Raw genomic sequence first — 20711 nt, forward strand, 5'->3', positions numbered from 1 at the left:
CGTGCTGAGGTAAGCGCAAGCATATAAATGAGAAAATTAAAGTGCGCGTGAATGTGTAAATGATGGTCTCGAATTATAAAGCTTGAACTTGGAAAAATTCCGCCCTCTTGGAGTTAGAGGGTCGCGAAATCATTTTTTAGACTGGTAACACGGTAAAACGTTTCCGGGCTCTAACTCAAGCAAGCTAATTCGATTTAACGGAAGAAAAGTAAGGCGGCGGAAGAGGCTCCCCCCCTCTCTCTCTCTTTCCTCTAGCTCGCTTGCTTCTCGAATTACATTGGTGGGCAATGAGCCACGTAGCTCGTAACGCACGCTAGCTCGCTGGACGATTTGCAGATTTTTCGCTACGCTGTTAACAAGAAATTATACGCTGTAAATTGAAATTAAGTACATAAAATTGAACATAAATTTGAGACACAATTTGACAATGATTTTATTTATTTCAATCTGTATCCATTTTCATACCTCATCGGGGAAGTTTAATAAAATTCGAAACAACGTTTAATCCGCTTATCGCATTTCGCAAGCTTTTAAAAGACTCTTTTGCAGGTTCGTGTATACGCTACCGTCGCATTAGCAGCAATTATTTCCCGACCCTGGTTCTCGTGGAGAATCCAAAAAGTTACGCGACATACGTTCAGACCGAAGCAGTGACGGGAGAAAGAGAGAGAGAGAGAGAAAGACAGACAAAGCCTGACAGAGAATCAAGCCGGTAGATTAGGTAGGGCCGCGTCGTCTCAGCAGTCTGCCAGCAATTTGAGAGCGTTTGCGAGGTCCATTAACGGCGGTAACTCTTCACGACCGGCCGCCACGAAGATTCAATTTGAATGCTAACCAGAATAGGAAGTTCGCGCCGGGGCCCCATGGTATATACGCCGCGCGCTGTGTTCCTTCCCCCCCCCCCCCCCTCCCCCCCCCCCCCCTCAGCCCCCGTTATCCCCTCGCCACCCTGTTATTGCCAATTTCGGCGCGTTTCTGCAGCCCACTTTGCGATCGTTTAGATTATCATCTCTCCCGGTTTCTCTTTCTCTCGACGGCCCTGGGTACCTTCCATCCCGCCCCGCGTTACTCCCTTTCCCGTATCTTCTACATTCTGCCTTCCCCCTCCCGCCCCCTCGGTCCCGCTCTCTCTCAAACGTTTCCGGGGATAATTGAACTTTATTAGAGATCGTCGTCGACGAAACACCAGCCCTTGCATCCACCCCGAGGCTTATGCCGGATCGACTTGATTCCGAGATGCTTTAACGATTACTCCGTTCGCTCGCTTATCTTTCTCTCACTCGCGAAAACGCCTCTCAAATCTATGCCGCGACGAAATATCTCGAGAGAACATCTCGGCTCCTGTTTCTCTCATCGTCGCGTGCTACGCTTCGTGAATGGTTTCATGTTCAAAAACAAAGCTGAAAAATCAATTTTTAACAAAACTCTCTCGCGATTGGTATGTACGATACAACTTAAAAGCATATCTGTATTCAATGTCGCTACATCGCATCGTCCAAATTACTTTTCGCCTAGAGGCAGATACTATGCCATGTGCAAAACACCTTTTCTCAGATCTTACGGTTTTTTTTTACAGCACAAAGCGTAAGTCTCGTCGAGGGATGGCTGGAAAAGTTTGTCGCGATGGAAAAAAAAACTGGAAATCAATTATGCGAGAGCCCGGGCGCTCCTCGCCGTGGGGGAGGAGCGACCTTATTGAAATTTGGCTGCGGGGTCGTGAGCATTAAAATTGCAGGGATTAATATTAGCCGTGGTGAAAAGCGCTTTACTCGCTTTCCTCGTAAGGAAATGATTCCACCGCGCCGCGCCGCACCGTTCGGTTATAAAAGCCCGGCCCGTTCTATCATTCTTATGTCAATTAGACGAGCCCTAATCGCGACCCGGCTCATAAACCGAGAATTATATCTTTAATTTTAGCGGCCGTATTCAGCCGCTTGCGAAACAGGATTCTGCCCTACGCGCGCTTTCTTCACCGCTGCGGGCGAGATCGCTTTAACCACGACAGATAGATGGTAATTAATGACGAGAAGCTGTCCGTCGGTCAATTTCGTTGCCGAGTCTGACGTACGGAGAAATATAAGCAGCAAATGGATCATATTTTACATTTCTACATTAATTGTTGCTGAATCATCCCAGGTTTGTTAAATAGGTCTTAAATCTTTTTTGTCCCTTACGCTTTTATATGCACATGTTCACATGCATTTCTCGGTCACGAGGTTCGACGGTATTAGTGGCGGATATATTTCCGAGAGCCGCGCTCATCACGATTTACGAGTTTCTCGCCGGACGGCGAACGATATCGCGAGCGGGCTCGAGTGGACCTAGGATCGTTGGCGATAATAATTTTCACGGTGGCGCGAGCACTCGCGTAGTAACAATAACGGTGCAACGGAACGTGCATGGCACTGTTACCGGAGCGATTCATGGTTATTGATTAGTATATACGGTCGCAGGAAGACGAGAGAGGCTGCGGTATAGCGTTCACAACCCCCGAGGGCTTGTACCACGACGTGGTGTACCTACACACAGACACGCACAAGCACAAATATTATGTGTGCATACATATAAATATACACGTACACACGTATTCACGGCAAATGTATGTATGTATCTCTACGTATAACTGCGTACACTTCGACGCTAAGATATTCGCAGGGCCCTAAGGCGACCCTCAGAAACAACAATGTCAACTTGCCCGGCGCGGCCCGCAATCGTTTGAATAGTATAATGTAGTTTTCGTGTTACAACTCACTCTCCCTCGTATACAAGCCCCGCCTAGCGCCTACGAAACAACCAATCTTTTCTTCTCGCGACCTGTTCGAAACATCTAATGTCGAGGACGCGTCGCGAAACGCTTTCACGGGTGAATGAAGTATCTACAAACGAAAATACACGGAAGAAGATCGGGGGACCGGAATCTCGAGACCGCGCGCGAGATCGGCGGGTATTTATGAATTTAATTTTAACGGATCAAGAGCGGTAATAAAGCGCGGGCAGGAATTAACCGCCGGATTATTTCGGTAATTTACAGCCCCGGGGATCGCGCGCGTCTGGCATTCTCTTATTTGCATCGCGGTATCCACGCGGTGGTATGGTTTTCGCGTATCCTTCGTGATTCTTCCGAAGGAAGTTTTCCCTCGAAAAGTTTCCCTCGCGATAAAATGTCTCTCTTTCTCACGTCTCTCTTTCTCTTAATTGCATACGCGCGTTCTCTCGAGATCGCTTTCGCGGTCGTTTCGCGTTTCTCAAAGGGAGCCTGGATCCCGTCGCCGGCCAAAGCGAACTCGAATTTCATAAATTTCGCACCCTAATCCTCATTAATCCCGATTGCACTATTTGCCTACGCGAAGATCCGCCGCAAGACGCGGGGGCACTGCGGGGGCGCCGAGCTGCTGGAAACGAGAATATTGTTGTTTCTACCCTTGCATATTACAGCCGAATAATGATTAAGTATATACCCCGGCACAAGTTAGTTTGTCCTCCGGGCACCGGGTCCTTCGCGGGAGATACCCCTTCCGCTGAATTTCAATTGTCGAACCAATGTTAACGATATCTCCGTGTTCTCCGCGATCTCCCGAAGAATGTTATAATCAAAACTCAGATCGTTATTATAATTGCAAAAATTATTGTAATTAAATTCCGTATACTTACATAAACATACTTTTAGTTAACGAAACGCACTGTTCCAATTACGTTCATATTAACCGTGCACACGGTTATTCAATCTCCCCCGTGCTTCCACGAAATAAGCACATCCTATCGCTCGAAATTTACAGAATGCCAGGTTGTCGATAATAATTAAAACTTTCTCGCACACTCGGCACAGTTTGACTTGGCCTCGCCGAAGCAACAGCGCAGCCAATAGTTATCCCATGCGGATTACGGTCCTTGGCTAAGGGGGCTACAAGGGTTTCCCTCCTCCTACGGGATTTAAGACGGACTTAGCCATTGTTCCGGTCGCTGACCACTTTGCCTCCCATTAACCATTAACGGATCTAACGAAAATAGGATTAGATCGCAGCAGCTAGGTCTTCGAGTTCGGTATACGCACTAAAACTGCCGGCGCACGTAGGTGGGCGTCGGGTTTCTTGCCCACAGCTTCATTGGCAGATTATCGAAGGTTCTTGTCTCGTCTTATCGGGGACGCAGAGCCGCCTCTCCTCCGCCGATTATTTTCGCACGAACGGCGAATCAGTTTTGCGCCGCGATTTATCGCTTACTCGGAATTGTTCAAAAGAAAATTATCCTCGTAAAACGTGTCAAACGTTTATCTTTATTTTTAATTCATAATAATTAAAGAATTTGCCTTATAATTTTATTTGAACTATGTTGAAATTGACGGCAATGCAAAATTGTATTTTGTGACACAAAATCATAAAAAGAATAAAATTCGTCTTATTTACTATAAAATTTTAAAGATAAAGAGTATCTATATACACTTTTTTTTGTGTCCGCCAGCATTCGGAATATTCATGTAGTAAAATGACAGTAATGTCATACTTTTCTATTTAAGTTTAATAAATAAATTCGATAAAATAGAAATACTTCTTATCAATAAAAACGTCCATTGATGTCCGGGCAATTAAAAAACGTCCAAATGATTTCCATTAAGTCTTACAAGCCGATCGTGTAGCAATCGATATCTCGTCGTACGGCATACCTCGACTCTAAAGTTCTCTTCGCCCGAAGTCTCGCGCGGAGAGATATGCCGAAGAGCGTTTTCGCGTTTCGAGATAATCCCATTCTCGCTCTCTCCCTCGTGGATAGATCCTACGGGATATCCGATGGAATTATTGCACATTCGAGTTACATGCGAACAAGAGAACTTCAAACTTTATCGATCCAAGAGCTCTGTTGATATTAGACCGATAACGATAACGAACGTTTAGTTATAAAGTGAAACAAGCTAGTTCCTTAAATATTTTAACATGAAAACTTTGTAATTTATCTTTAAGAGTCAGACAGAAATGTAATTAGTGCGACTAACTCGTAAAAAAAAGCAAGAAAGATTTTATTGAAAAGAATGAACAAACGCTCTCGACGCTTTCCCTGCATTTTTAAGACATTAGTGACTGTTAAGCTAAATTAGTAACAAGAAGAAAATGCATACGTCCGAATAACAACTAAACCCATTGACCGTTTCGGGTTTCCTTTCTTCTCTTTCTGCGATGAGAGACCGACGACGTACTCCGTACTCTGCCACATATAGCTGGATCTTTATCATTATTACGACTGTCTGACTGTCTGCGCGTGCATGCCAATGCAGCCATGCGCAGCGCGAAGACATTAATGGCTCGTGATCGTAAAACCTTCGGCAGTACGAACGTAGCGAAGATTCTCTCCACAGTTTATTGAATAATATTATAATTCTTTAACGACCTACAGAGAGAGAGAGAGAGAAAGAGATAAAGAGAGGATACAGATACCTTAACGAGAGCGCGCACCTTCCGCTTCCTAACCCACCGCTTAATTACCGAGAGCGTGGGTATACAATTTAATCAGATCGGCGATTTCGTCGTTACGATAACGACGTACCGATTTATACGGGAGGTATCGCCGCCCTTCTTTCCCTCCTTGCAACGGACCCCACGTTTTTCGGCGGGCCCCGGAACCGGTGAGCGAGAAAGCTCATTCTTGTTCTTAATTCTTCTGATTTATTGATTTGACGCACGCTCGTCCGGCTCAGTTTGCATGCGGTGGCGTATCGCGTGCGCCGGAAACGGCACGAGTTGTAAAAATCGGGGCCCACCTCTCTCTCTCCTCCGGTTCTTTCACCCCGCGCGAGAGACAGCTGTCGTTCCCTCCTCGCTTCTTCCCTTTCTCACCGATCAACTCCCGCGTGTCACTCGAGACCGTAATTAACAATCGTTCTAATGAATTCGCTCTGGCTATCTTCATCTTCGTACAACACACTCGGAGTTGCGAACACGACGGGGACGACGCGACGCGACGCGGCGCGCGGTGACGCGCTTCGAGGCGCGCCTACATATAATCGAGTGTCCGCTTATTACGACCGGGTAATAATTCCCGGTATAAAATTATCATTAAGATTGTCGTTGCACCGGCGAACTGCCCGCTCGTTATCTCGACAGGTTGCACGGGCTGGCACGGCACGAGAGGGAAAAACAAATATTGAAAGGACTCCTCGCAGCGTTTTTCAAATGCGAATGCGTCAATAAAAAGTTGGTAAGTGCGGCGCGGACTTACCACGTGGCGTTAAAACTGCCCCTGTACGGACAGGTGTAATTTAAAATTATATTACAGTCCTGCGTGTTATTAGTTTCATTGATGTCGCATTCACCAATTACATCAATGACATTTAACTTCGAGCCGTGTCTCTTTATCCGCTTATTTCTACTGCAAATATGATCGTAATTTAGAAAGCGATAGGAAATATCCAAGATTAACGTTCCAGAATGATAATTAATCATTTTTAATATTGTACAAACATGAATACACCTCTCTCTCTTTTTTTCTTCTCAATTCTCTTGAAGGTAAAAATTAATCGCTACGAGAATATTAAAATCGAAAGGGAAGGGGACACGTATATTACAGATTTTACTTCACATCGCGTGTTGAAAGCGACGAAGCGACTCAACTCTCGACAGCCAGCACTTTTTTCGTCTCGTTCCACGTCTTACCTTTCTTTCCGCGGTACGATCGTAAATAACCGCTCAATGTAATAAGACATCACCGAGTGGCTCAGCACCTACGCGCTGATACCATCTTTATGGACACGACAGTGTCGGAAGTTGTTTATTTTTTTTTAGATGCACCAACACATACTAGCCAACTATGTGCGCCGATTCGAGTAAGCGGCACTCGACTTCAGCAAAGAGATGGAACTGATATAGTTCCTAATGCGAAGCGCGCAACCGCTCAATTAGTAAATTAATAATTAAATACATACAGATCGACGCAACGATAGAGAGAGATTGGGAGAGAAAAGGAAGAAGGTACAAGTTAACGCACGCGAGTTACATATCTCTCCGTTGTGCTCGTCGCACTTAAGTCCGCGCCTCCTCGTCTAATCCCTCGCCGATGTCACGCAAGAAAATTAGCGTCGTAGGTACGGATTATCGCTCCCATTATCCACGATTATACGCATTAACTGACGAGGGGGGAGGGAAAGGGCGTCGTTTCGAAATCCAATTATCGCGTCAGGATGCGGGGAAAAAAGGCGTCCAACGACATTTTCGCGACGCGATAGTGTTAAAACGTTTAGTCCGAAAGCTCGTTCTCTCATTCCCTTTCCTCTCTTTTTTTCTCTTCCTCTCGCGCATCCGGTTCTCTTATATTGTACTTTTATCGAAACTCGGCGGGCAGTAAAACGTGCCCTCGCGCGCCCTAACCGCCTCGCTCTCGCTCCTCTAGGCGCGACTCCGCGCGATCTCGCCGCGCCGCGAATCGAAACGCTTTGTCGCTTCGTCGAGTTGCAACAAAATATTCGTTCCTCGTGGCAATAAACGACGTCGTTAACGACACAGACAGCGTTCCCCTTCTCCATGTACTTCTCTCACGAGCGGCCGTTACTACTGCCCTTTTATTGTCGGTAAATTACACGCTTTATTCGCCCGCGCGACGACCCGAAAGCAAACTATATAATTGAACGGTAGTTAAAACTGCGGTAGGTCAAGTTTCTCTCTTTTTTTTTTTTTTTAATTCCGGTCTACCCGGCCTCGCTTCTTCCTCGTCCGAGTTGTCGTCGTGCCTCCGTCGCGTTTTATTTTCAGCGTTACGCCACGTCGATACCGCGGTGGCGACGTCGCGACATTTCCTTCGTAATTAATCTCTATCTTCTTTTTTCCTCGATGTCAGTGATCTTATCCGCGCAAGCTAGCTCGATCCGGAAGCGGCTTTAATTTAATTCCGCGGAAAACACGGCGAGTTAATTTACATCACCGCGTGGCGATTCCGTGCGACGTCTGAACACGTACGGAAATACGTACGAAAATTGCGATAATGCGCGATGCGTGCGTGTACGCGACGCCGGAATTACGCTGAAATTACGCCACCGGGAGCGTAATTAATTTCGATCGTTATCGCGCGGTATCGGAACGATTCGGGGAAGAGAAGGCGCGCGAGGGAGAAGCGTGTTGCGCTCTTTCTTCTTCTCTTTCTTCTCCTTCTTCTCCTCTTCCTCCCGATGACATTTAAATACCGAAGGCAATAAAATTCACCACACGGTGAAACAAAGTCGCGAACCAACCGGATGGTAACGGCATAAGAGGACTCGGTCGCACTGCGTTTGTTTCCCGCCCTTGTCCTCCTCGCGAGTCCCACCGCGGAGCATCGAGAGACGCCATAAATTCTCGGTTTATAATCGTCGTCGATGCGAAATTACCAGAGACAAAGATTTCTCTTCGCGGAGAAACTCTTCTCGACCGTTCCCTCGTGTACAAACGGCCATTTTGTTACTTAATTCCGAGACGTTCGCGCTGTACAAGGTGGCGGGCGGCGCGGCTGGTGCAACGAGTACCGGGATCGATGTCTCCTCGCGATCGTTAAATCCGGGATTTAAGTGACACCACCGCTCGGTGAAAACATCGCGCAGTTTATCGTTTGTACCTCGTAATTTTTTCCACGCAGAAGTGAGATCTTTTCCGGGATTAAAGTTTGAGAAAATTTTTCTCGACGAATCTCGTATCGTTCCGTCCGCACGATCTAGAAACGTTGAAAAGAAGCTTCTAAATGACCGCTTATCCTGTCTACTCGCTCGGGAAAGAGTCGGATTTAGCGTTATTTAGGACATCATTAAAATAAAATTATTTCCCCGCTAAACAAACATAGATATCCATGGCGAAACGAACGCGGAGTCGGCGACGCGAAACTTATTTGCACACCGGCAAGAAGAAGAAGCGCGGTCGGTCTAAGAGCGAGGAAGGCCCGTGGCTCCTTTTATTGTTAAATAAATAATCAACTAGTTGTTCCCCGTGTTAGGCATAATTTATTAGCCTCCCTAACACCATCGGGGCCCCTTCTCCCTGAAATTCTTTCCTCTCCGTTTCTCTCTGCTTCTTCGCTACCGCCTCCTTCTCCTCCAAAGCCTTCCGCATCTCCCGTGCTCGTTTGGAGCTGGAGCTCGCTCGGAGCACATCTCTCGTGCGCATTACAGACCGCAGACCGTTTATTCTTCCCTTCTTCGATTCTTTTTGCGTTGGTGGCTTATGCCGGGAATACGAACCCGGTTCCCTCCTCCTGCGCTTTCTTTAATTGACAATCCACCGGTGTTCTCCGGCTCGGTTCCCCAGGTGGGAACGTATCGGACATCCGCGGTGCGCACCGGCCGGCGACATCGTATTGTCCCCGCGATTTTTACTCTCCTTTCTCTCGTACGGAGTATCTTTCGCATATACCTCTCACCGTGTGCACATGCGTCCCGTGGGCACTGCATGCACATGCGTATGCTGTTCCCTACGTCCGGCTTCGCGTTTTCTTGCGATTTACGAGTAACAACGAAGTCCACCCTGACCTGGGCAAGAAGTCTCATTAGAGGCGCCATTCTTGTGAATATTGCGGACGGTACTCCAACTCGCGCGCGTCAGGAAATAAGATTCCAATAGAAGTTACCAGGAAACATTCGATTTTTAAGAAAATTACTTTGCGTAAAAGCATAATATAGAGAAAATGATAAAATATCGATAATTTCATGAAACAAAATTATGGTAATTAATAAGAAATACATAAAAAATTGGGGTCGTGAGATGTCCTATAATGGACGGTTAAATCATTCTTCGACAATTTGTAGTCGATGCTAAGACCGGGCTTCTGAGTTATAAACGCAGTTGTAGAAGCCCGTGTCGCGCGCCCCGGGAGGGTGGTTGCGCTGGTGGTTCCGATACCCGGGAGGATACCCAAAAAGCATACACGGTCAAGTCGGTCGGGCCTAACAAGAAACCGCATCCTTCCCCCCGCCAGTCCTGTTACCACGCTAGCAAGTGGAAGTTATGCAGAACGAAGATACAAGGAGTCGAGAGTTACGATTCCGCTGGTCGGTTTTTGCAATATTGTTTTCCTTCGTTGAACGATCATTCCGTTCGTTCTATTCGGCTTGGCCTTAGCGCCTTCAGCATTAGCAATTCCTCGACAGGGACCCAGCTCGGTTCCGCTCCGAAGGTAATTAAATATCTGTGGTCCGAGCATGCCAGCCCAATACGCTACCTTAACGATTGTCTCTGGGTCAGAGGTCGGGCCCAACGTAGACGTTGGCACGTACAGGCACTGTGCGAGCACACTTATGGCCTTCTCTTTTAAATAGGATATACTTATATACAAAGATATATATATATACAACGCGAGAGAGAGAAAGAGAGAAAGAGTGAGCAACCATCACCATCGTGGCGGCTATACGAAGCGGCACGAAGAATAGCATGGGAATTATTATGCTTATTAAGGTGGAAAGTAATAAATTATAGGCGGCTAATAATGGGAACCGCGAGAGGCGTAATTGATGTATGCAGAGGAAGTTGTTCTGGTCTGGCACCGCGCGCTCTTCTCGGATATGCGTGTAAACATACACCTATGTTACACGTAATATTGTACATACATCGTGTGGAAAATATTTAATGGCGTAGAGAGGCCCCGCTCTCTTGTCTTCCTCTTTCTCTCTCCCTTTCGGGTGCATCTCCTGTGGCGTCGTGGCGTTTAAAATTTGAAAACTAAACTGTTTACAGTACGCGCGCGGTACAGGCGTGCGCCTCTTTTGTTCCACCTTCTACCTGCGGGAAGATCAGCAGGTTTCTTTTGCTCTCTCCTCACAGGGCAATAAAAGTGCCAGCTATTTATTGCTAAGCGCCACCATATAACGATTCCCCAAGATGCGTCGCGGCCGTTCAAGAGAGGGATAGTCTTCGGAGGTCAATAAACCGATTCTTAATTAAATCTAAGACAATACCTTCCTCCCTTCCTCCTGTCGCTAATTAAAGCAAACAGTCGACGGCAATAAAAAAAACCGCTGAGACGCGAAATGAAAAGATACCGTAAAAGCGGCGATTTCTAGATTTATCGTGCTATGTAATGCCATTCTGCGCAACAACCACTTACAGCGAGAGAAGGAAAAAAAACTTAAACTTAATTAATTAATTCTGTAACGTAGAAAAGCAATAGCGAAGGAGTACTCGATCACTTATTGATTCGTGTACGAGATAAGGCAGATGGAGAACGAGGTGGAAAATAAAGAGAGTACGAGAGGGGAGGAAAAAAACAAGCGTGCCGCCGATATGTGCGTATACATAGTTTGCGCGATAATGGCTGCTCGCCGAGCGATATAGAGATAGCCTCGGTTAAGCTAACCTATCTCTCCATGCACGAGGAAGAGAGAAGGGTAGGAGGGTCGCCGGTTGGCAGGGTTAAGCATAAATCAATCAGTCTGCATTCAACCGCGAGCAGAGAGAAGGCAACCACCGGCACTCGAACGTCTCGAAAGTTCACGTTTGGGACGTTTGTATCAACGTTTCTGTTTGCACTGCGAAATATTTACGTCTGCCACCCTCGTCTCACCTGCCACAAGAGAGCTTGTCGTGTCCCACCGGCAAAGAGATACAAATGCATTTTATTTGACATATATTTATCACTTCGCGGTTTTGAAAGTACAAGATATTTCCCTTGCAGTTCTGAAAGTCTTAAGTTGTAGTACTACCGTAGCCTTGAAGCGTCACCGATAATCGGGGAATTCGTGATTGACGACATTGCTTGCGTGACTGTAATGGCTCTCAATCGCGATGCCGTACCGATCAGCGCGGGAAACGATCTCGTCTCGTTTGTATCTCTATGTACCACGACAGCGGCGTCGGTAATTCGCGTTCCATTCGTAACGCAGACACCTACTCGATGGGGCCGGTACCCAACGGCCACATCCCACCTCTTCCGTCGTGCCGCATCGTCGCTCGCGGTAATAGGATTTCACGTGAGCAACCTCCCAAGCAGCGGCGGCCGAAAATCGCAGGAGTTTATGTAGCGAGAGATGCGGTCGCGCCGCGTTTGCAGCAACTGTGGAACGAGGAGAGGACGGAGAGAAAAAGAAGCCGCGAGATACAAAGAAAGCGGGGAGACGTCGCTCGCGGCGTCGAGGAAAGTGGCGGAGAATAGAGCGGACAAAGAGAGAGAGAAAAAAAGAGGGGGAGAAAGAAAGAGAGAAAGAGAGAAAGAGAGAGAGAGAGAGAGAGAGGAAAAGACACAAAGAGGCAGTGGCACGGGACAGGAGAGTTTCGCAGAGAGAAGAAAGAAAAGAAGAAAGAGACAGAGAGTGAAAGAGACGTTGGGGCTCCTACAATTTTAATTAACCCGGTACCGGGCACTGAGAACCGATCGCGATCGAATCGGGTGCACGATCTACAAGGAATCTACATAAGATCCTCCACTCGCGGCTACAACTCAATCCCCTCTTTATATTCCGCGCTCGAGGAGCCTTAACCGGGAGGGCCCCGTGGGGCCCGCGCGCCAGACACCACGATGCACCACACATAATCCTCGCCGTTGGTCCCGCCGTGGCTCCTACGCTTTCCTTATCTCGTCGAGGATCGAAGATAGTAGCCCCGCTGCCGCGCTCGCTGGCTCCTCGCCGGCCAGGCGGGCTCATATTGTCCTTCGTGCGGCATGTAACTTACCGGCGACAACGAGAGAGAGAGAGATGGTCGCCTCTTTTTCTCGAAACGCTCCTTCTTGGTTGTCGGGATGCGTGCGCGCCTCATGCGTAACGAGCAAATATTTGAACGATAAATGAGAATATCGCGCGTCCTTGGTAAAAAGAAGGCGGGATCGTTAAAATTATTTCTTTTTTCGGGTAGGACCTCACGTCGCAGTTTCTTTTTTATTTGAAGGGAAAACAACGCGCTAAGCCGCGCGAGAAAACGTTTCGCGAGTCTCCTAGCTTACGTCTATTGACAGACTGGATTACAGCCGTAATAAAAAATTCGAAAATTTGATTGAAAAAATCGCGAAGAAAAATATTAAATATCATTAAAATCTATAAGATACTTCTTGATCAGTCGCTAGAAAAATTTAGCTGTTCTCGATCGCTTTCAAGCATTTCTGATTCTATCCTTGTATTCTGTCTTAAATATTGCCTAATGTACAACAAATTCGAGAGCTTAGCATCTTTTTAATAATAAAATCTACGTTACGTCTCACGATGTATTAGCGCGTTTACGAAACCCGAGCCGCGACGTAAGAGAGGATAAATAAAGAAATAAAGCTTCCAGATCTTCGACGTGCCTGCGAGAACATCACGACTCTCGCGTCTCGCGTCTCGCTCTTTTTAGGACTGCAACGACGAACGAACCCTCAATCCCCTTACGGTACGAGCGGTCGCGTGAGAGGCTGACAAAGACGAATAATATCGATAATATTCCACATCGAAGGCATCTCCCGGTCCGGATTGGCTTAAAACCGACGGGCCAAGGCGCGGTACGCGTGTGCATCCGCGTGCGTGTGCGCGAGAGACGCACGTACGAAGGCGCTCGGATCTCGTGCCGACGGAGATACGGATGCACCCATGGCTGAAGGTTCGTAACACGATAGTGGCCGTATGTAAAACCATCTGGTGTAAAACGAGCTGCTGGCTCGTTCGAGTATTAAATCGGGCCTCTCTTACTCTCTTTCCGACTACTTCCCTCACGGCCCTGCCCCGCTCCTGCCGCCCTCGTCGTTGTCGTAGTCGTTGCCGTCGTCGTCGTTGACTGCCGCCGCTCTTCTTTTTTTCTTTCCTTTCTCTATACCGCAACAGCACCCTTTATCTTCCACCTCCTCCTCCCTCTTTCCCGGCTTGTCGATCGACTCGCGCTGCATGGAGATCTTCGCGTCGAACGCGCGCGCAGAATCTGTTAAGCTGACCAGCAATAACCGCCGCGCATTCCGAGCTTAACGTCGCAACGCGCGCCAAATGAACTCGTTAGCGTTCACGTGTCCGGTGCCCGCGAGTCTGCTTCTCGACCGCTCGACCGAACGTGTCTCTTCTTATTAAAATCCACGCGCTTACTGGGTCGACCAAGGAGTTGTGGATTGGAAAAGAGACCGACCTCTCGATCGCGATATCGATCACTCATAGCATGATGAATGAATCACGGACTACCGATACGAAAGCACAATGCATGACAAAGAATAAGTTGAAAGATCTTTACCAAATCGACATTAATAATATCTATATTAAAAAAGAAACTAAAAAAATATATTGCATGTACTATATTCTTTCGCTCGTTAGCACGACATGTTCCGGCGTTGCATCGCTCGCGTTTAACGGAAACCCACATTGGCGATATCGTTAGCGGGATGTAGTCGAGAACGCCGAAAGGAAAGCACGAATTATACAAGTGGATCGTGCTCGTGCACTTCGCAGCGAGGAAGGCACGGTCGTCGAGAACTGTTCGTTAAGTCGCCGTGTGTCGCGAGGGTGGCGGTGAACGGTGAGAGTGGCGACGTTGGGCGAGGGAGCGCGACGAGGGGGCATCGGCCATGGGAGCGTCGTCGATTTCTTTTTATCGGATCTCCCCAGCTTCGAGGATCTAACCGCCTCTCCTGCGAGTCGGCGGGCACATGCAACCGCGGGGAGCTGCTTAAGCACCGCCGCTGCCGCCGCCGAGGTCGCGATGCCCGGCATTCCTAACGTTAAGGCCGGCAAAACGCATTAGTTAACGGCTCTGAAAATGACACTTTGTATCGGCTAATGGGTAATTAAAGTCCCGGGGTTACGTTTCGCTTGGAATTTATTAAACGCGCCGCTGGGACGCGCGACTCCGGCCCCGACGCGGTTGGATATCGGATCGGCGCGTTTATGGGCATCCACCACTTAAAACCTGCGAAAACGTAGATAAGGGACGCTCGTACGTCGAGAGCCCGCCCGTCCCGCTGAGGATTGCGATACGTCCTCGTCGGTCAGTCTTTCCAAGCCGATCTGAGAATCGCCGATAATGCGCGCCGAGACTACATTTGGCGCTAAATGTGGCAGTTTGATCTCGTATCTGACATGAAGCGTCGCTTAATAACGTTATAATTTTAGAAGAAAAATATACCCGATGAGAAACGTCAAGTACGATCTCTTGCAATATGACTATTGTACTCTAGACGACGTTTATGTCCTGGATTCCAAATTGGACAGATAAACCGACGTCAAATCTGTGACGCGAGTACTTTGATAATAATCGATGGTGGCATGTTGTTAAAATAGAAGCGGATGTATAGCCGATCGATGACAGTTTACGAGCGAAATTGGATGATGGCTCCAAGAACTGGATTTCGTATGGGAATATAATCGTGTTCTTTTTTTCTTTTTTTTTTTCATTACGTGATTCACCAATATTACGCCGAAGAACTGCGATCGCTCGGCTGAAATCAACTTGACGTTGCGTGTCGTTTTACGTAGCGCTTTTTATTCGTACATTCTCCACAATTTCATCCACGAGATATTCATGAAATCCCTTACAGTTACAGTTCGCAAGTTAACAATATATACCTTCGATAATACAACTATCACATACTATCAGTAACAACTAACGACTACAATGGCAACTCATTTACTTACGCATTGATAGCATATTAATATAGAAATACATGCGTACATATATTGTGCCACTTACGCGTTATCATCGTTTCCATCGTAACGCGATTCCCTGCCAATCGTCGCTGCAATCAAATCGCGACGACACTCGATCGATATCGAATAAACGGCTTGTGACGATTTACATCGAGATGTCTGTTATGTCGTTAAGTTAAGTTCGCCTCAGTCCCGAAGCAACTTCGACACCGTGAGAAACGATTCCGTGCGCCGACCCCTTTCTTTCCTCTTTTTTTTCTTTTCTCTTCTCGTCCGGCGTTCCGAGATCTCGCGACGAACATATTTAATAATAACGCCGGCCGATTTATCACGCGCGTTAATGAGAAAGAAGTCGTATGCTGCACGTCATCTCGCGCCGCGCCGACTCTTTCTTAATGGGTCTTGCCTACATTCATCGTAACCAATCTACGGTACAAACTCTATCCACGGCTACAGCTACGGCAATGGTGACACTTAAATTTAATCCTAACACGCCGGAGATGACGTTTTTTGCGAGCGATGTCTCACCGGGGAAGCTCACGCTGCTTCTTGCGCAAAATATTTCCGTGAATCATTATCTTGCGTCGTCATCGCTCGAAGAATTGCTCAATGTATCGATTTAAGAAAATTTCGTAATAATAATACGTTATAAATATCCTATGCTCTATGCGCACGTCAACGCACAGATTGAAACACTTTGCGCAAAAAGAAAAGCGTCAATAAATAGTATCGAGGTGTACGTTAAAAATTAACATTAAGATAAAAAGCAAGATGTATAATATTATTTGTATATACGATACTCGTCATCACGCGCCTTCACGCTACAGGTCTTTACTTTCGGATGTCCAGCTCTCCCCGACTATTATCATTCTCATTTCACGTATCCATGGTCTTAACGCGGTACAAGCAAGTCAAGCGCAAAGATTGAAGCGTGAGAGGGAGGCGACGCGGTAGATGAGGCTGGATAAAGAACGGAAGAGAGAGGCACGAGGAGGAGGAGGGGGGAGGAGTGGCGGGTCTCGTCCACGGGACAGGGACTAATGCCTCTTAATGTGGTTCTGGGAGAGCTGGAAGATAATGAAATTGTGGAGAGCGCCCTCAAGTGTCTTAAGAAAGCCCTGCCACTGACCTTTCTCGTAGTTGATTTGCCTCTCCTGCTGCCTCGCGTTGTCGGCCGCGACCTTGAGCAAGCCCTGGATATTCCTCAGCAGGGTCTCCGTACTCGAGACCGAGGGGTCCTGGGCGCTCTGAGATACGGCGACCGCCGCCGAGGCTATCTGCGAGTAGTTCAGGGCCTGGGGAGGACTTTCCGAGCCCGGCGCTGGCAACGGCAGATTCTCCGGCACGTCCGACAAATCTGAAAGTGAAATTTTCACATTACGTCGTCTCCTGAGGAATCCTTGAGACGACGAGACGGAAGAACGGCTCCGAGAAACACACTCTACGGCGATAAATAAATGCCGTCTATTCTATAATGCGCGGAGCTCATTTCGCGTAAAGATTCCTCCTCGACCAGAACGTTGTCGGGAGCAAAACGTCAATGATAAATTCGCCGTAACGAACGTCGAACAACGTTCGAAGTACGAGGAGCAGGCCCCAAGACTTATACAGCGTGCGTGTCTCGAAGTCGTAATCTCGCGACGACTACTTGTTACCCTTCGCCACTTTTTGATTTAACGTCAACGCAGGCGAATTAAATTCACGGATTAAACACTACACGGCGTTCCTCGGACGATTAGTCGCGTCTTGACCGACTGGCTGTTCATCATCTCGCTGTGAAATATCGGAGGGAGAAACGAAGTATCGTTATCGATGACCTAGCAATATAATTTGCCGCGCTGATGTGATTGTTCGTGTAAAGTTAATATTATATATCTTTCAAAAAATACCGCTAAAAATTTTCAAAACCAATTTCAAATTCGAAACGCTGCATTCAATCGTCAATATTATATTATCCGCCTCTTTAGGTGAATCAAACTGGACCACCCCAGGTTGAGACACTTCTTGGAAACACTTCTATTCAAAACGTATTGACACACATGTGATATTTTGTCGCGCTATAGAAAGGCCGGCCGCGCACGTGGTCATCGTTCTCCAAAGATCAGCGAAAAGGATCCAGCGGGATCGTCGGAATAAAGGATGCCTTATGGTTATTGCCGTAGGGTCCCGGAGAGTGGCGGTGAGACAAGATGTCTGCGTGGGTTCCAGGCTTAAGTGATCGCTCGTGGTACCGGCCCACACCGTGGGCTTTAGCAGCCCGGCTGCTTTACGGCCAACGATATGTAGTTTATTGTATCGTCTTTTAATTATCTACGCGCACCTACAACGCCACTCGGCAATCGGTTACTTATTGCCATTGGTCGCTTTAATGCTCAGCGCACCTTCGGTGCCGGCACCTTTTGATAGGGAAACGCATCGCCTCTTCTTTCCTTTCGATCCTTCGCTCTCCTAAAATCGCGTTTCTTTTCTCTTTTCTCCTCTCGACGTTATTCCGTGCGCCTATATCTTTCTACCGCGAGCCATTACAATTATCAGGACGAAAGTCATCGCCCTCCTCGAAATCTTTTCGCGACGCGTGAATTCGCTCTTCACCCTTCGAATCTCTCGACGAGAGCGCGAGAAGAATGCAAGTTATCCAATATATGCATTTATAGTCAGTGTAATCTGACTTGAAAAAGAAACCGTTCTCGATAAAGCGAATGAACACGATAATCGAAGACGAGATAAACGAAATGATTGAAGAGGATTTAGACGATCGGTGGATGCGAAATCGACGACGAATCGCGGTGAATCAGATTCCGAGAACGAGAACGAGAGATAGTGGCGCGTCTCATTAAATCAGAACTGCATTCCACGAGCGTGTACACTCCCACGGGCGTTCGACGTGGTTCTACTTCGATCACCCGCGAGCATCGGTGAGTAAGGTGTACCCATGTATTGCATACGACACGCTGCGAGACACGGATTTGATCCTACCCGCCCCCCCTTCTCGTCGTACACGACCCGCACCCGGAATTTATACGTCTAACTCGCGTATTTCGTGGAATTTACGGGCCCACTAATTCGGGGGTACACGCGGGATCCCCTAATTTTGCGGGCGCGCGGCAGTCCCCGATGTTTTCCAGCCAGCCTCTAGCAGTGCGAAGACCGAATGGTGGATAATCTTATGATTTCCGTGAATTCTTATACGGTCCGGTATCGTCGCCCCCGTCGAGACTGCCGTGTCTCGATTCGCCCGTAAATCACTCGTGACCGCGCGAGGCGCGCTTTCTCCTAACGACTCGACCCCGATGCTTGGCATTAAATCGCAGCCCGAAAGAAACGAAATTAATTAAGACAACGCGAGATGATCAAACGCATCTCTCTTCTTTTCTTTTTTCGTAGAAGAAACGCATTCGTAACGCAAAATCGATCCCACGTGGTGGGACGCGACTTTACGAGCGGCCCTCTGGCCCCATTAATTGGACCGGCCAATTAACATGCCGACGCGACAATGGTCGAGTAGATTAGAAATCAAAACGATTATGACGCTTCGGTGAATCCGGAGCGCCAGAACAAGGCAGGGAAGGATACCGGTATACAAAGATCAGACGGAGATTCGATCTCTCGATCCATCTTTCATTAGAAAAATGAAACTAAATACCAAAGATACGAGTCTAATGATCGCTTTGCCCCGACAGTGATGCTTCTTACATGGAAACCGCGCGGCTTGAAGATAATTCGCCGATAAAGGAACAAGCCCATTCGATATCGCGAGGCACACGACACGTTCCACAAATTAGTTGAAAAGCAATAATTGTATTTAATATTTTAACGAAATATTATTATTTTATTCAAACTGGAGACAATTAAAAACGTTGAATCTACACTGTGACTTGGCAACCGCTGCGGTGCGTTTGTCAGAGCGCGATGGAAGACGAATCCCGAAGCGTCCCTCGCGCTCTCTCGGTAGAGATGATGGATGAGAGGCCCTGACCCGCCAGTCGTCTAGAAGAACTCGTCTTTAAACGCGGCGTGTCCGGCAAAATCGATATAATTATTTCACGAGCATGAATCCTTTCTCTCCCCCCTCGTCCCTCTCTATCACTCTCTCTCTCTTTCTTTCTCTCTCTCGCTCATCAAAATTGTCCTTTTAATATTCGTCGAACGTTAACAGCGAAAGAATGCATTTTATGCGGTTTTAATTGATTGCCAGGCATGAATGATCTCTTTCAAACCGATTGCTTTGTCAGAGATATAAATGTGTGACAACTCGCAGATCTCTTTCCTGTCGCTTGCGGTTGAACCGCCTAGCACACTCAAAATACTTCAACATACCTTCGTCCTTTTCATTGTCGTCTTCGAGGTCCTCCGACAGATTGTCGTCCTCCTCCTCGTCGTCTTGAGAACGATGCGACGCGCCTGCCTCGCTTCCGGACTGCTCGCCCACGCTTCCGCTTCCCGCCGTTTTGGAGAGATTTAGAACCGGGCTGTGACCGTTGGAGGAGCCTGAAAACGCACAAACATTGCGAAAAATCAATTAAAAATATAATTTACATTCGCATGCCTATCGAGCACGTAAAGGTATATCTATCCTGTATGCGATGTATATCAGAGTCGGATTGATATCGCAACCGTGTATCCACTTGGCGCGATAACGCTGGAAAGCGGCGTCAATCTTTCCCGGAGAACGTTCGGTTACGAAGAACGAGAAGCGCGTCCATTGACCGGACTGACAAGTTGATGGATTTTATTTACCGCCGCGCATCTCCCGTTTAGACGAGAACAAGCGGACTATCCACTCTCCGAATCTCCCCCGCCAACCCTCCCCGATGTGACCGCCTCTTTCTCTTTCCGCATCCCTTTTTCCTTGCTCCGGCCGTCTAAGCGCGCCCGCGCGCGTATTTGATATCCCAGTATTTTAATCCTGACATAGATAGATACTGTTTGGGCAACGGTCGTCGGCGCTGACGCATTGCTTCGGGCCACTCGTGATCTCACGAGTACTCGGAACGGATACTCGTATGTATAGCGCGATGGTAGAGGACCACAGTGCGTCTCGGCCGTTCACACACGTACGCGCCCGGAGCACTATGTATCTCGTTGGCCGTTGAAAGAGAAGGGTCGCGGTTTTCTCGGCTCTTCCCCGGCGCGATCTAATGAATCGTACATCTTTTACGTTAAATTGACTTCTACACGCCGGCCG

General features: G+C 47.7%; 1 protein-coding gene across 3 annotated transcripts in view; it reads right to left on the reverse strand.

Annotated features, from left to right (window-relative positions):
* The window catches only part of LOC112455629 (dachshund homolog 2), a 182860-nt gene that overhangs the window by 45344 nt on the left and 116805 nt on the right, over nt 1–20711 (reverse strand). For all 3 annotated transcript variants that reach the window (XM_025017662.1, XM_025017659.1, XM_025017661.1), the window contains exons 6-7: nt 19844–20014; nt 16656–16883 (exon numbers count right to left, since the gene is read on the reverse strand). In XM_025017662.1, coding sequence (XP_024873430.1) covers nt 16656–16883; nt 19844–20014 — 399 coding nt within the window. The remainder of the gene's footprint in view (nt 1–16655; nt 16884–19843; nt 20015–20711) is intronic.

The sequence above is a fragment of the Temnothorax curvispinosus genome, unplaced genomic scaffold (assembly GCF_003070985.1).
Source record: "Temnothorax curvispinosus isolate PA1 unplaced genomic scaffold, ASM307098v1 QBEX01006268.1, whole genome shotgun sequence".
Classification (NCBI taxonomy): domain Eukaryota; kingdom Metazoa; phylum Arthropoda; class Insecta; order Hymenoptera; family Formicidae; genus Temnothorax; species Temnothorax curvispinosus.